Here is a 13,925-nt window from a genome sequence, read left to right as displayed (position 1 = left end):
TAATAGTTGTTCTATTTCAAATTTAGTTTAGTTATAGGGTTTGTTCAGATATTTGCATAATGCACTATTTACATTAATTTGTGCATCAGCTTTAATTTATTCAAGTTTAGAATGATGAAATATTGTTTGGCTCATTTTAATTTGAAAATACACTGTACAAAATATATTTTTAAAGATGTATGTTTTTGAAAGAAGTCTCTTCTACTCACTTAAGGCTGCATTCATTTGATCAAAAATGCATTAAAAACAGCAATTTTGTGAAATATAATAAGAATTTAATTAACTTGTTTTATTTTAATAATGTTTCAAATGTATTTTTTTCATGTAACGCAAAGTTGAAGAAACATTTATGCTGGTTAATATTTTGAGGAAACAGTGATATGTTTTTTCAGGATACTTTGATAAGTTTAAAATAACAGAATTTATTTAAAAATAGAAAACGTTTAAAGAGAAAAGATACCACATGATATATGATCTTATTTTATCTGCTTTAAGCTATTTACAAAACCATGAAAGTCAGCAAAGGCGAATGGGTGCTGGCCAACCTCCATGTGTCGGGATACTTCAGAGTGAACTACGACCTTGGCAACTGGGAGCGACTTCTCAGCGAACTGGAGTCAAATCACCAGGTCCTGCATGAAAATCATGAGAACAGTCATAAAAGTGCAAAAAAGACATAAAAACAACCATCTGTATATTTTCTTTACATAGGTGATACCTGTGGTGAACAGAGCTCAGATTCTGGATGACGCATTTAATCTGGCAAGGTGAGAGTTATTAAGATGCATGTAAACTCAGTCATACTGTTCAAAAGTTTGGGGCCAGTAGTTTTCTTTTTCTTTCAGAAATTAATACATTTATTCTGCAAGGATCAAAAGTGAGATTAAAGACATTTATAACATTACAAAAAAATTCAGTTCTTTTGAACTTTCTATTCATCAAAAAAATTATTACATTTTTCACAAAATATTGAGCAGCAGAATTGGTTTCAACATTGATAAGAAGAAATGTTTTTTGGGCAGTTATTTGAAATTGTAACAGTATTTCACAATATTACAATTGTTACTGTTACTTTTGAATATATAATAAATCTAAAATAAATAAATGCAGCGTGGCGTGAGCGTGGCGTTTCTGTTGCGTGTCAGCCGCAGGCGTTTTCTCTGTCTTTGCACACCAGAAGCGTGTCTGACGCGGCGCTGCTGCTGCTATTAATGTACAGGGACTTCATGTTAAATATAAATATATTGCCTACTGATACCGCAAAGACAAAGTCGGCAGTAGCCTATTGACCATACATATCTATGGTATTGATGCAAAATAGTAGCCTGACAAGCCAGACCCACATCAAGATGTTTGGTCTGGAAACTCACCATTGACAGGGCTCAATCCGAGGGGCGGGATAAACGGTTGTCTTTCAAACTCCCTCTGCACGCGATAGGATAGCGCTACACCAACCAGAGCAATGAAGGTGAAACAGAGCTTGTTGATAGATTAAACATTTGCCGTATCTGGTCGGCTAAACTCCGAACACATCTTCCCATTTTAAGAATGACTTCAGTGCCGTTCTTTGTTCTTTTCTCAGAGAAAAGCTTAACTCCAAGTCTTCCAGAATCGCAGTCAAAGCTGATTCGAAAGACCGCCGCCGTTTGCCAGTTTCTGTGTTTACTAGAAGCACGTAAACGCAACTCGGCCGTCGTCGTTATGGCCCCGCCCGCCGACTCTATACACGATGTGATTGGCCCGTCCAGAGTGAGGGGAATACAGCTCGGAAGGTTATTGAGAGTTCCTAGATGACACTTGCGGGCAAATTAAATTTGCTGCCGCTAGGGTGCGTCTAGATTTCTAGGCTAGCAAAATAGGCTACAGAATATTTTGTGTATTGACAGGTTGTTTTTTATTAGGCCTATATCTGCATTTATGTTAGACTTTCAAATATGAAAATGTCATTTATTAATATGTATTCGTGTCAAAATGACATATAAACATCTTTTCCTATTCTATTTTGCCTGGAAACGCTTCCAACGCGCTAGGTGTCAATAGCAATAGGCGTCAATAACAATAGGCGTCTCTTTTATTTCAAACATGCCGTTTTAACTGCTTAAAGGTGCACTATGCAACTGTACTGGCAGAAAATTACTTTTTCTGTTTGTTTTTAAAGTAGGGTTTTTAAATAACTGCAAATATTAAACGAACAGTATCTGATATGATATGAATATTGCCTGTATGTGTAAAACATTGCAATATTTTTTTAATACTCCAATGTGCTCATAGACAATCATGGCAACTTGGACAAAAACACTCTAATGCCAATTTTCTAGTCAATCAGACTACCGGTTGGGTGGTTATAGCCATTTTCATGGTTTCTCCTGTAATAGCACCACAAAGTGCCCGATCCCTGTGATTTTTTTCATGTGAACAAAGAATAAGCCTATACATGCGTGAACTGAGTTTGGGAAAAAAAAAATCTAATTTCGTTCAAGAGTTTTAGTGAAAGTGTCATGTCGGGGAATGGTAGATGAGAGAGGACTCAAATGCAGGAAGATGTGATGATATATTAATAATAAAATAAAACAAAAACAAACACCCACGAGGGGGAAAACCAAACTTGACTTTGACAACAAACAAGGATCAGTAACATGAAGCAGACTGGAAGCATGTGACAGGAACAGGGAACAGAAGACAACATTGATCATCTGTGGGAACGTGAGACGTGATCAGGAAATCCCGTTCTCTGTAGGAATGAAGCCTGGCAATCCACACCAGATGATTCTCCATGAAGACAGGCAGAGCGATCCACAATCCAACTGGGAATACACAAGGGCTCAGGAAACGACCGGAATACAGACATGAACACAGAAAAGGAAGAAAACGATCCAGCACGGGACAGCAAACACAAGGACACTAAATAGGGAACAAACATAGGGGATGTTAAGAGGGGCATGGTAACAAGATAACAAGAGGGGCGTGGTCAGGACAAAAGACAAGAGAGCACATGGCACAAGGACACATGACAAGCCATGTGCTCACACTAAACATGACAAACACAAGCACATGGCCAGAAATGACAAATACCAGCCATGTGCTCACACAAAGACAAGACAGACATGTAACAGAAAGTGGCCACACCCAGTGCGAACATTTCACACCCTTAGCGAACGTAAATTGGAATTTTGACTTTTTTTCAATAGTTATTGATATTAAGACTTGCAAACAGTTAAGGAGTTATGAGTGATTTTGTGTTTTTGATCGCTGTACTAGTGCCCCCTATTTAAAAGTTATGAATCGCTCAAAAATATTTAATAATAATAATAATAATAATAGATTTTATTTATAATGCACTTTTCATTCCGAAGAATCTCAAAGTGCAACAAAGGGGGGGGGGGGGGGGGGATAACAACAAAAAATGAATAACAAGTAAAAATATAGAATACTACAAACAATCAACCAACACAGAAAACAGAACAGAAACAGAGCTGATGGTGAACAGAAACAGAGCTGATGGTGAACAGAAACAGAGCTGATGGTGGACGGAAAACAGCTGATGGTGGAAGTCTCTGTTAGCTCCGCAGCACACTGTTAGCTCCGCAGCACACTGTGGTCCACTCCATGTTTCAGATTTCTCCCAGCGGCAGTGTCCCGATGACATCGCCGAGGCACGACAGCTGAAGACCAGATGATGGGTCTTCTTCATGATGATTCAAACGATGGGGATCGCTGCAGCACCATGCAGGAGGCAGAACATTCCTCCGGGCACTTCTGTGGACACACCGGGGCCGGCGCAGATGTCCAAGCCGCTCCACGGTCGCAATGCAGGACGGAACAGCGCCGCAGCCGAGAAGCAGAACATCCCAACATCATGCCGGACACCGACGACGAGAGCCCGGATGACGCTAGCCCGGTGCAAACTTCAGCCACCATGCAGCCCAAGCCCAAGGGAGACCACCAGTGAGCAGTCGCGGCGAGAAACATCAAATGTCCTCAAAACCAGAAACCAACCGCAGCAATTCAAACGTAAACATTAGAGAAGCGGTTGAAAACGGCGAAACGACGAACAACGACCTCTCAACGACCTCTCAGTGGCTGCCAGCAATCAGCAACAGTCCCAATTGTAGCTCTGACTGTTAGACTAGTCACAAACATAAGGACATAAAATAAAATGTAAATCTAATAGTACATTAACATGATTTGTTGTGGGTGGAGAAGCGGCGAACAGACAACGCCAGCGTCCTCTCCCCCACGTTGCCTAGCAACCCAATGGCCTACACCTACAACATATTTCAAAACTGCATTCTGATTCATGAGTGAATAGATCTTTTCTTTGTTATTTCTTTGTTACGAGTCAGTCATTTTACTCTAAATGATTCATTAGTAAATCATTTTTTTAAATCTGTATCTATCCAGTAATCACAAACAATTGTAAATTCACGCCTCAAAAACTGTGAGTGTATGTATTCCTTGTAAAACCTTGTTTTCTTTATTTTTCCAGAGCATCCATCATAAACATAACACTCGCTTTAAGAACAACAAAATATCTCATTCATGAGCGGGAATACATTCCATGGGAGGCAGCGCTTCGAAATCTGAACTATTTTTTCCAGTTGTTTGGTCGCAGTGAAGTTTACGGTGCCTTGCAGGTTGGTTGAATCTCATCTTTATAATCAAAGTAAAACAGACAGATTACAGGAACGGCTGTATGTATTTCTTTCAGGCTTATCTCAAGAAACAAGTCAAACCTCTGTTTGAACATTTTGGTATTATAAGCTCAAACTGGACAACAGTTCCCTCTGGCCACACTGATCAGTAAGAACAAACATTTTATGTTCTTCCTAGACTCTATTTGATTGATATTAAGTTCAATAATATGCCATTTTGTATCCTTAGGTTTACACAGATCATTGCACTCTCGCTAGCCTGCAGTACTGGCATAGAGGGATGCAGAGCACTAACCAAGAACTGGTTCAAAAGATGGATGCAGAATCCTCATATCAATGAGTGAGTGGAAACCGCAGAGGAAGTTAAGCAACTGGAAGAGTTTCTATATTGCTCCACATAGGAAGTTAAGAAACTGTGAAGCAATACAGAAGCAATATAGAGCAATATAGAAACTCTTCCAGTTCTTCAGAATGCTGTATTGTGATTAATTTGGTTTCTAAGGCTTGTTTGATCACCCCATCATCCTTTTATCAGATTTATTTGATACAGGTATGTGATGGGCTGAAAAATGGACCCCATATAGGATTGACCGCAGGTTTCATAATGGCCCCATGTTAAATGCCCAGATGGATTTCCCATAGGATGGTGGGCCCCAACTGGGCAACATGTACGAAACCCATCTCGGTCCCAGAATTCGTAACCTCAGCGGAAAAGGAATGTAATTTTAGAGTTAAAGCAAAGTATTACATCTTCATAAAAGTTAGAGATTTTTAAATAGATAATACAATAATTTGAAATAAAATATTAACTCTTTCCACACCAGCGTTTAAAAAAAAGAAGAAATTGCCAGCCATCACCAGCTGTTTTGATCATTTTACACACACACACACACACACACACACACACACACACACACACACACACACACACACACACACACACACACACACACACACACACACACACACACACACACACACACACACACACACACACACACAACTCCTTACAATTCTCACCCTGGAATTGGTCCAGATGATTGTTCTTTTTCTCATCCCTTTCAGGATTCACCCTAACCTGAGGTCCACGGTGTACTGTGACGCCATCGCTGCGGGCGGTGCAGAAGAATGGAACTTTGGCTGGCAGATGTTACAGAAGGTCACAGTTGCAGCTGAAGCTGCCAAACTAAGATCGGCTCTGGCCTGCACCAAAGTGCCCTGGTTACTAAACAGGTAGCTATAGGAGTGCACAAGGCTCAAAGACGAATAAGGATGTCTGAAATTATGAAAAATCAAAATGCTTGACACTGAACACTTAAAAATGTGAAAATGAACACTAAACACTTAAAAATGTGAAAAAATGTGAAGGATTTACATAGACACCGAGTGAAAAATGAACGCTGAAAAGGCGTGGACACGGTTATTTTTTCAGCTGAACTTATTGCATTGGCTATGCATTTGTAGGAGTTTCCTTTTCAGACACAACATTTATGGGAGGAGTGTATTTAAATGAATAACGCAAGGTGATTTCCTAAGGTTTGCCCTTTGTCATATTACTGATGTTTGTGCCATTACTTAACGACCCTAAAAAGTACATCTTAAACCAGACGCTAGATTCCATTGGTCATTATGTAAATGATCCCGGCTGTGTTCTTGGTATCACTTTACAATAAGATTTCATTAGTTAATGAATTAACTAACATGAACTAACCATAAGCAATACATTTGCCATAAAAATACATTCATGTTAGTTCACAGTGCATTAACTGATGTTAACAAGATTTTAATAACATATTAGAAAATGTTGAAATGAACATTAACAAAGATTTAAAAAAAAATGCTTTATAAGTCCAGATCATTGTTAGTTCATGTTAACTAATGAAACTTGTTGTAAATTGTTACCATGTTCTTTAATTAGTACGTTGTCAGTAGATCGCTGTTTGTAAATCTAACCCCTTGTTGGGGTAAAAAAAAAAGGTTAAGGGCACTGTGACAAGCTGTTGCATAGGTACAACTTTTTCCTCTGTGTATTTGGATATCACTGTACATCATTTCCAGTTATATAGTTTTCTTGCAAGATGCCAACAAAATGCGTCTACACAATAATGAGTTTGATTAAGCAATCAAACATTTTTCCCATATTAATATTGCTTAAAGGGGGGGTGAAACACTCAGTTTCAGTCAATCTCATGTCAATCTTGAGTACCTATAGAGGAGTATTGCATCCTTCATATCTCCGAAAAGTCTTTAGTTTTATCATATTTATAAAAGAAATATGGGCTGTACCGAGTCTTTCCGGAAAAAACCGAGCGCCTGGAGGCGTATCGTGCGGGCGGAGCTAAAGAATGACGAATGTGCACAAAGCGGTGATGTCCTCAAGCGTGGAGAAACCCATCTCAGCTATCTCAGCTAATACCATAGGCTAATACAGATAATGACCCACAATCAAATCTGAGGCTGAAATAAATTGAACAGGAGAAACGGCAACATCAGGATGTCCGTCTCTGTGGTATGTACTGTATTTAGGGGCCTTTGTGTCTCTTTACGCGCAGTTTATGAGGACATGATTCAGTTTATGGACTATTGTATGTGACTAGACCTTAGAGGTAGCAAGCAAAACGGTTTTGCACGTCAGAGTCAGACTAGTGTTATACAGAACAACAATGGAGTAACCGTTAGCGCATTTGAATGACGAAGCACGCGATCGTATCGTTTACTGATGTTTACTCATGCGACGGTAGCCAATAGCAGAGACATTTGAAGTTGATTTACTCACCGGCTGCTTCCAAAGCAGGACCGAATCTTTATCGCTGGGACCGCTCCGTCAAAAACACACTTCTTTGGTATGATTTGGTGAAGTCCTGTGACAGCAGTGACCGTGGAAATCCACTTTGCGACGCGACTGAAGCGATGCCTTGAAGCTTCCCGTCATTTCTGCGTTCAAATCGTTTCAAATGCAGCGCTGCCTTCCCGGAATGCTGAGCTGAAGCGTTGAAGTCGCTCGACGTCACCCATAGGAATAAAGTGGAGCGCGGCGCTTCATAAGTGTTCACGGACGACTGGATCTGCACCTGAGAGACTGTTTACGGCGTGCATTTCCTCTCTCTCCCTCTAGTTACGCGCGCGCACCCTTCCGGGAGAAGAGGACCTTCCGATCTATTTAACGTCAAGTAGACCCATACTCGAAAAAAACTCGCCGAAACGTGTGAGAAACCGTAAGGAGTATTTTTAACACAGAAATAATCCATCAAACGTCCAACATTAGTTTTTGAAACTTTGCCTATGTTTAGGATGGGAATCCAAGTCTTTAACAGTGTAAAAAGCTCAGTATGCATGAAACAGCATTTCACCCCCCCTTTAATATTCATATGCTTATTATGCAGTAGGTGTTACAAAAAAGATTATCAAACAAGTTCTAGATTTTTCATCTTTAACTCCTTGGTGCTCTTTTTTCAATAAGATGAATGTCTATATTTTAGTTCAATGTTTTGTATTTAATACATTGTAGTTTTAGGAGATTTTATGGTACTAAATTATATTCATGCAGTAGCTATAATCCATTTATACATTTTTTGAGCATTATATAAATTTAGTCACTTTTTAAAGACGACACTTGCAGATTACTGCTGAAGAGAAAAAAGAAAACTTATAGATGTTACAGAATTTTACCTTGATTGTTATGAAAAATGCACAAAAATACTATTTTATATGAGATACACGTTTTACTCTAAAAATGTGAGAAAAGTTTTACATTTGAGCTTGATATCTTTATAAAAAGAGCTTTCAGTAAGATTTTGTTAGGGCGCCCTACCAAAAGATTGAAACGCGCAGCATTATTCAATGTGTTGAGGTCATTTCCACTGAAACAGGAAGATAGGGCGGGACATGTCAAACAGCTCCTCCTCTTTTAAAAAATAGCCAACAGCATTTTGTTTATAAAGCTGCCGTTTTCTCCTAATCTCTAACTGTTTCATATCGCTCTAAAATGTAGCATTCTGTGCAGAATTCAAATTGGTCTGATATGTTTTCGGGTCTGCGCCGACACACTTGTATACTCCTCTCTTCTATCCTGTCTCTAGACCGGAGCAGACTGTGTGCACGCTGCGGCAATTCGCGACACTAACGTAAACCAGACTTCATGCGCCCCAATGGAAAGCATATTTTCACTTGAATAATCCCAGAAATTCCTTGCAGAAAGTTCCTGTATGAATTGAATATTTTATATATTTTTGAACAAGGATTTTTTGTACATACATGGTGATACTATTGGAAATGCAAAGTATAATGTGTAAATTGCTTCATGTTTTATTGAGGTACCTGGAATATACTATGAATCCAGAAAAGATACGCAAGCAGGATGCCACTTCCATCGTTGGGTACATTGCCAGTAATATCATTGGCCAACCTTTGGCATGGGACTTTGTCCGGGCAAACTGGGCCTATTTCTTCAAAGTGTAAGCATGGCAAATACCATAACACTCAAACTCATCGAGCAAAAGAAAAAATATGTGAAAGCATACATGTTGGTTTTACTCAACAGGTATGGCACTGGATCATTCACTTTCTCCAGATTAATTGGTGACATTACTAATAGATTCTGCACACCTTTTGAACTCAGTCAGGTACATGACCTTTGAACCACATGCCTATTGCATGCACTGTGAGCGGATTACAAGATTAAAAACTAACCTGATTTAAGTGTTCAATCCTTGCTGTGTTTGTTCAGTTGAAACGGTTCCAAAAGGACAACGCTGAGACCGGATTCGGCTCGGGAACTCAAGCGCTGCAGCAGGCCATTGAGAAGACAACAGCCAAGATTAAGTGGCTGGCAGAAAACAAGGACCCGGTGCTGCAGTGGTTCACCTCAGAATCAGAGTAAACGCAGAGTCAGTTCAAGTATCACTTGAGTTATTTCAACTGGATGCACTAAAATTCAGTAATTATTATTTTGTCATCATGTACTCACCCTCTTGTTGTCCAAATCTGTATGGCTTTTTTTAATCGGTAAAACATAAAAGGGGCATTTTTTAATATAATGAGTGTTCCTTTCTGTATAATAAAGGTGAATGGGAACAATCGCTGCAGTCAAGCTCCAAATTGTCAATTAAAAGCACCAATAAAATGCTATAAAAGTCTCCTGAATCCATAAAGTAGCTTGCTGTGAGCAACAGCTGATTTAAAATTACCATACACTATACCTTTCAAAAATGTGGGGCTGGTAAGATTTTTGTGTGTGTGTGTGTCAAGGTTTTGCTTTATTGAGGTCCCCATGCGGAAACAAGCTTATAAATCATTCAGATTTTTTTGTTGTGAAAATGTAAAAATGGAGAAGGTTTTGTGTGACGGGCAGGTTTAGGGGTAGGGTTAGTGTAAGGGGATAGAATACACAGTTAGTATAAATTATAAACACCCTTACATCTATGGAGAGTCTCCACATAGATAGTAAAACAGAAGTATGTGTGTGCCCTTGTTTATATTACATTGTGGGGACCAAATGTCCCCATAAGGATAGTAAAACCTGAGATCAGATATACAGATATACTCGTGGAGCTCTGCTGCAGTGGAAAATGGGCTGGCCTTGGAATTTCGAGCCAACAAACGGTCCTCGAGCAGTTGTCTTGTGGGGTCTGCCTGACCTGGGCTTGTCAAAAACGTCTCCAGTCTCTTCAAATCTTTTTTTTATCCTCTGTACTTGACGCTGAGACACATTGAAGGTGTCTGCCACATCAGCAGTGGATCTGGTCTTCAGCCTCTTGATAATCAAAACTTTAGTCTCAGGGTGAATCTTAGGCATGTTTGCAGAGGTCTAGTTGCAGTTGATGTGAAGGTCTAGTGTACTGGGGTTCTTTTTATACACACTTGAGACCTAATTGATCCATTATTAGTCACAGGTGAAGCTCATATGACAAGGTGACAACACTTATGTCTTTGCAAGAATTGACTCAATGGGCTTTACCAAGCTGTGAATATTAGAATACTTTTTGAAAGTTTAGGTTTTCACTGAAACATTATCACAAAAGCTGGTGGGATTAAAATGAGCCATTTCTTGTAAAAAAATCTTGATTAGAAATATATTTCAGCGGCACTTTAGGTCAATTTGTACACAAGCGACAAGACTTTTGTCAGGGACTGTACTGTGGGGACCAGCCAGCGGTCCCCACTTTTCAAAAGGCTTATAAATCATTCGTTTTTTAAAAAAAGTAAAAATGCAGAATGTTTCCTGTGATGGGTTTAGGGGCAGAGGCAGTGTAAGGGGATAGAAAATACGGTTTGTACGGTATAAAAACCATTACGTCTATGGAGAGTCCCCACAAAGATAGTGAACCAGACATTTGTGTGTGTTTCAGAACCGGCTCCAACCTACCTCAAATAAATTTATCAACCTGAATGAATGAAAATGAATGGATGCTAACAGCATTTTGGCACAAGAACACAGCTCATGGAGCGCTACCCTTTGGGGTTTAGCTACCAGCTCAGATATTTAACTACTAGATCACATCACTGATGCAAATGAGAACACATTTACATTTGAAACTATACAAATTATTCTGACAATTTCAGAATAAGTGTATAATTAGTGCAATATAGTGGTGTATTTAATGCCTTGACTCATCCTGCATTATATCTGCTATGATCATAAATGATATCTCAAGGTTGTTCAGGAGAAGTGTTTAGACTTGCATATAGTCAAGCACACAACACCAATTGTGACTGGGCAACTGACACTCATGTTTTGGTTATTAAAATGTAAAAAAAAAAAAAAAAAGTTTTTATTGTTAACCTGCTATTACTGAGTATATTTTCCATTTGATAATATGCTACCATGAAACAACAGACATATACTGTCACTATGATTTTTTTTGCAGGGGGGATTAACACTTTAATTCAGCAAGAACACATTAAAATTAATTAAAAAGACAATAACAACATTTATATTGTTAAAAATGATTTCTATTTCAAATAAGTGCTGTTCATTTGATTTTTCTGTTCATTAAAGTATCCTCAAGGGAAAAAAAATATTAAAGGGTTACTTCAGCGATTAGCATATGGCTTTGTATTCAATTATATTCAAATAAATGTGCTTTCCCCCTCATATCCCCCTGAGACAAGAGATTTATGCATTTAATTCCTGGAAAAATTCCTCCTATAATGCAAATTGACGATATTTGCATCATCTGAGGAATGTTTGGCCAAAGGCTAAAGACTACAGCCAGCAGAGGGAGCCATTTCCGCATGTTTTGAACCCGCGCATGGGGGATGGAGATCACACTCAGAGCTCAGCTCGCAGCTACAGGCACTCATTTAAACGGAGCTATGGTGAGCAATGTAAGTCTTTTAACTTATCAAATTAATTTCTATGAAAGTTAAGCTTGCAAAGGCATGAACTGAAACGCGCCAGACTGAACTCGCGTTGTGAATGTATACCGCGAGTGTGGTCGCGATTACCTCAGCTCTCATCAGCTCATTTATCTGATCCTGCAGTTAGTGCTCAGTGCTGTGACACTCGCGCGGTGACTCACTCATTATATTGAACAGACACGTTCAGTTTTTAATTGTAGTGTCTTCTCCAACTCAGTCACAGTAATCAAGTTGGGGGCTTTGGGAATGGCTTCACAGGGCAGTGAAGCATTCTGGGAATTGTAGTCTTTCATCCCCATGAGACAAAAATACATTTTCTGTCTTTTCTCAGTCTAGAAGGCACCAAATTCAAAAATAATTTCACATTTCTACTACATTGATGACCCAGTTTAAATACAGATTCATCTTCCCAGCACTTAAGTACTAGCCTGACATGCCAGACCCACATCAAGATGTTTGGTCTGGAAACTCACCATTGACAGGGCTCAATCCGAGGGGTGGGATAAATGGTTGTTTTTCAAACTCCCTCTGCACGCGATAGGATAGCGCTACAACCAACCAGAGCAACGAAGGTGAAACAGCTCGTTGATAGATTAAACATTCGCCGTATCCGGTCGGCAAAACTCCGAACACATCTTCCCTTTTTAAGAATGACTTCAGTGCCGTTCTTTGTTCTTTTCTCAGAGAAAAGCTTAACTCCAAGTCTTCCAGAATCGCAGTCAAAGCTGATTCGAAAGACCGCCGTTCGCCAGTTTCTGTGTTTACTAGAAGCACGCAAACGCAACTCGCCATCATCATTGTAGCCCCGCCCACCGACTCTATACACGATGTGATTGGCCCAGCAAGAGTTTGGCGATTACAGCTCAGAAGGGTATTGAGAGTTGCTAAACGACACTCGCAGGCAGATTAGATTTGCTGCCGCTAGGGTGCGTCTAGATTTCTAGGCTACTGAAGTACCCGTTTAAGTAGCACAGCCGTTTCAATGTTGATAATAATAAGAAATGTTCATTGGGCATCAAATTAGCGTATACGAATGATTTCTGAAGGATCATGTGACACTGAAGACTGGAGTAATGATGCTGGAATTTCAGCTTTGCATTACAGGAATACATTACATTTTCACAGTATTTCTGACAAAATAAATACAATCTTGTTAGGCAAATGAGACTTTGGTCAAGCTCGAGGTGTCTTTAGTACTCAAAGGTAAATTTATTGTGCAGACAGGAGATTCAGCAATCCACTGAAACAAACAATAAACATTAAATATTACAAAAATGTTCTCCGCCTAGGGGACACACACTGCTGAAACTCAGCGTGTAATGAGTGGGAACAATCTCAACCATCTCAACTGCAACAATGGTTGTACGTCTAAGGCATTTTTTCTTATATTACATCTGTTTTTTTTTCTTCTCTTGAATAAATAATCAAGGAAACTTCTTGAGATCATCATCATTATTCGAGCTGGATGACTGGGTCTGTATTGTGTGTGTGTGTGTGTGTGTGTGTGTGTGTGTGTGTGTGTGTGTGTGTGTGTGTGTGTGTGTGTGTGTGTGTGTGCATTCCTCTTTACTTTATGAACATACAATGACACATCAACATGTAACCTTAAAATAAAGCATGTTTTTTGACCTCAGTTGGATTATTTTCATGTCATCCACAATTATAACCACATGTAAAATAAAAGCCACGAGGCTGCTCATAATATTTGAAATATTAACTTGGAACAGGCTCAAAGCCATTTCAACAGTAATGCAATAACCCTGAAGCGAGCACTAAAAAGCCTTGCAACCCAGTTTAACTTGGCAAAAACAAAAGTCACATGCAAAGTCAAGTCAAATGCAAACAACAAAAATATATTTGCCATTGTTTTCTTGTGTGTTTTTTTTAAAGGAGAACTATGCTAACATCAGAGCT

At 39.3% G+C, this 13,925-nt stretch overlaps 1 protein-coding gene across 2 annotated transcripts in view; it reads left to right on the top strand.

The window, feature by feature from the left end:
• Positions 1–9,688, top strand: part of anpepa (alanyl (membrane) aminopeptidase a) — a 33,274-nt gene extending 23,586 nt beyond the window's left edge. For both annotated transcript variants that reach the window (XM_067451960.1, XM_067451962.1), the window contains 9 exons: positions 496–629; positions 712–767; positions 4,487–4,634; positions 4,709–4,800; positions 4,882–4,992; positions 5,718–5,885; positions 8,966–9,106; positions 9,193–9,274; positions 9,379–9,688. In XM_067451960.1, the coding sequence (XP_067308061.1) occupies positions 496–629; positions 712–767; positions 4,487–4,634; positions 4,709–4,800; positions 4,882–4,992; positions 5,718–5,885; positions 8,966–9,106; positions 9,193–9,274; positions 9,379–9,531 (1,085 nt within the window). In that variant the 3' untranslated portion in view covers positions 9,532–9,688. The remainder of the gene's footprint in view (positions 1–495; positions 630–711; positions 768–4,486; positions 4,635–4,708; positions 4,801–4,881; positions 4,993–5,717; positions 5,886–8,965; positions 9,107–9,192; positions 9,275–9,378) is intronic.
• Positions 9,689–13,925: the final 4,237 nt, after the last annotated feature.

The sequence above is a fragment of the Pseudorasbora parva genome, chromosome 1, assembly GCF_024679245.1.
Source record: "Pseudorasbora parva isolate DD20220531a chromosome 1, ASM2467924v1, whole genome shotgun sequence".
In the NCBI taxonomy this organism is placed as follows: Eukaryota; Metazoa; Chordata; class Actinopteri; order Cypriniformes; family Gobionidae; genus Pseudorasbora; species Pseudorasbora parva.
The sequence above is the reverse complement of the archived record's forward strand: the minus strand, read 5'-3'. Positions and strand labels throughout refer to the sequence as shown.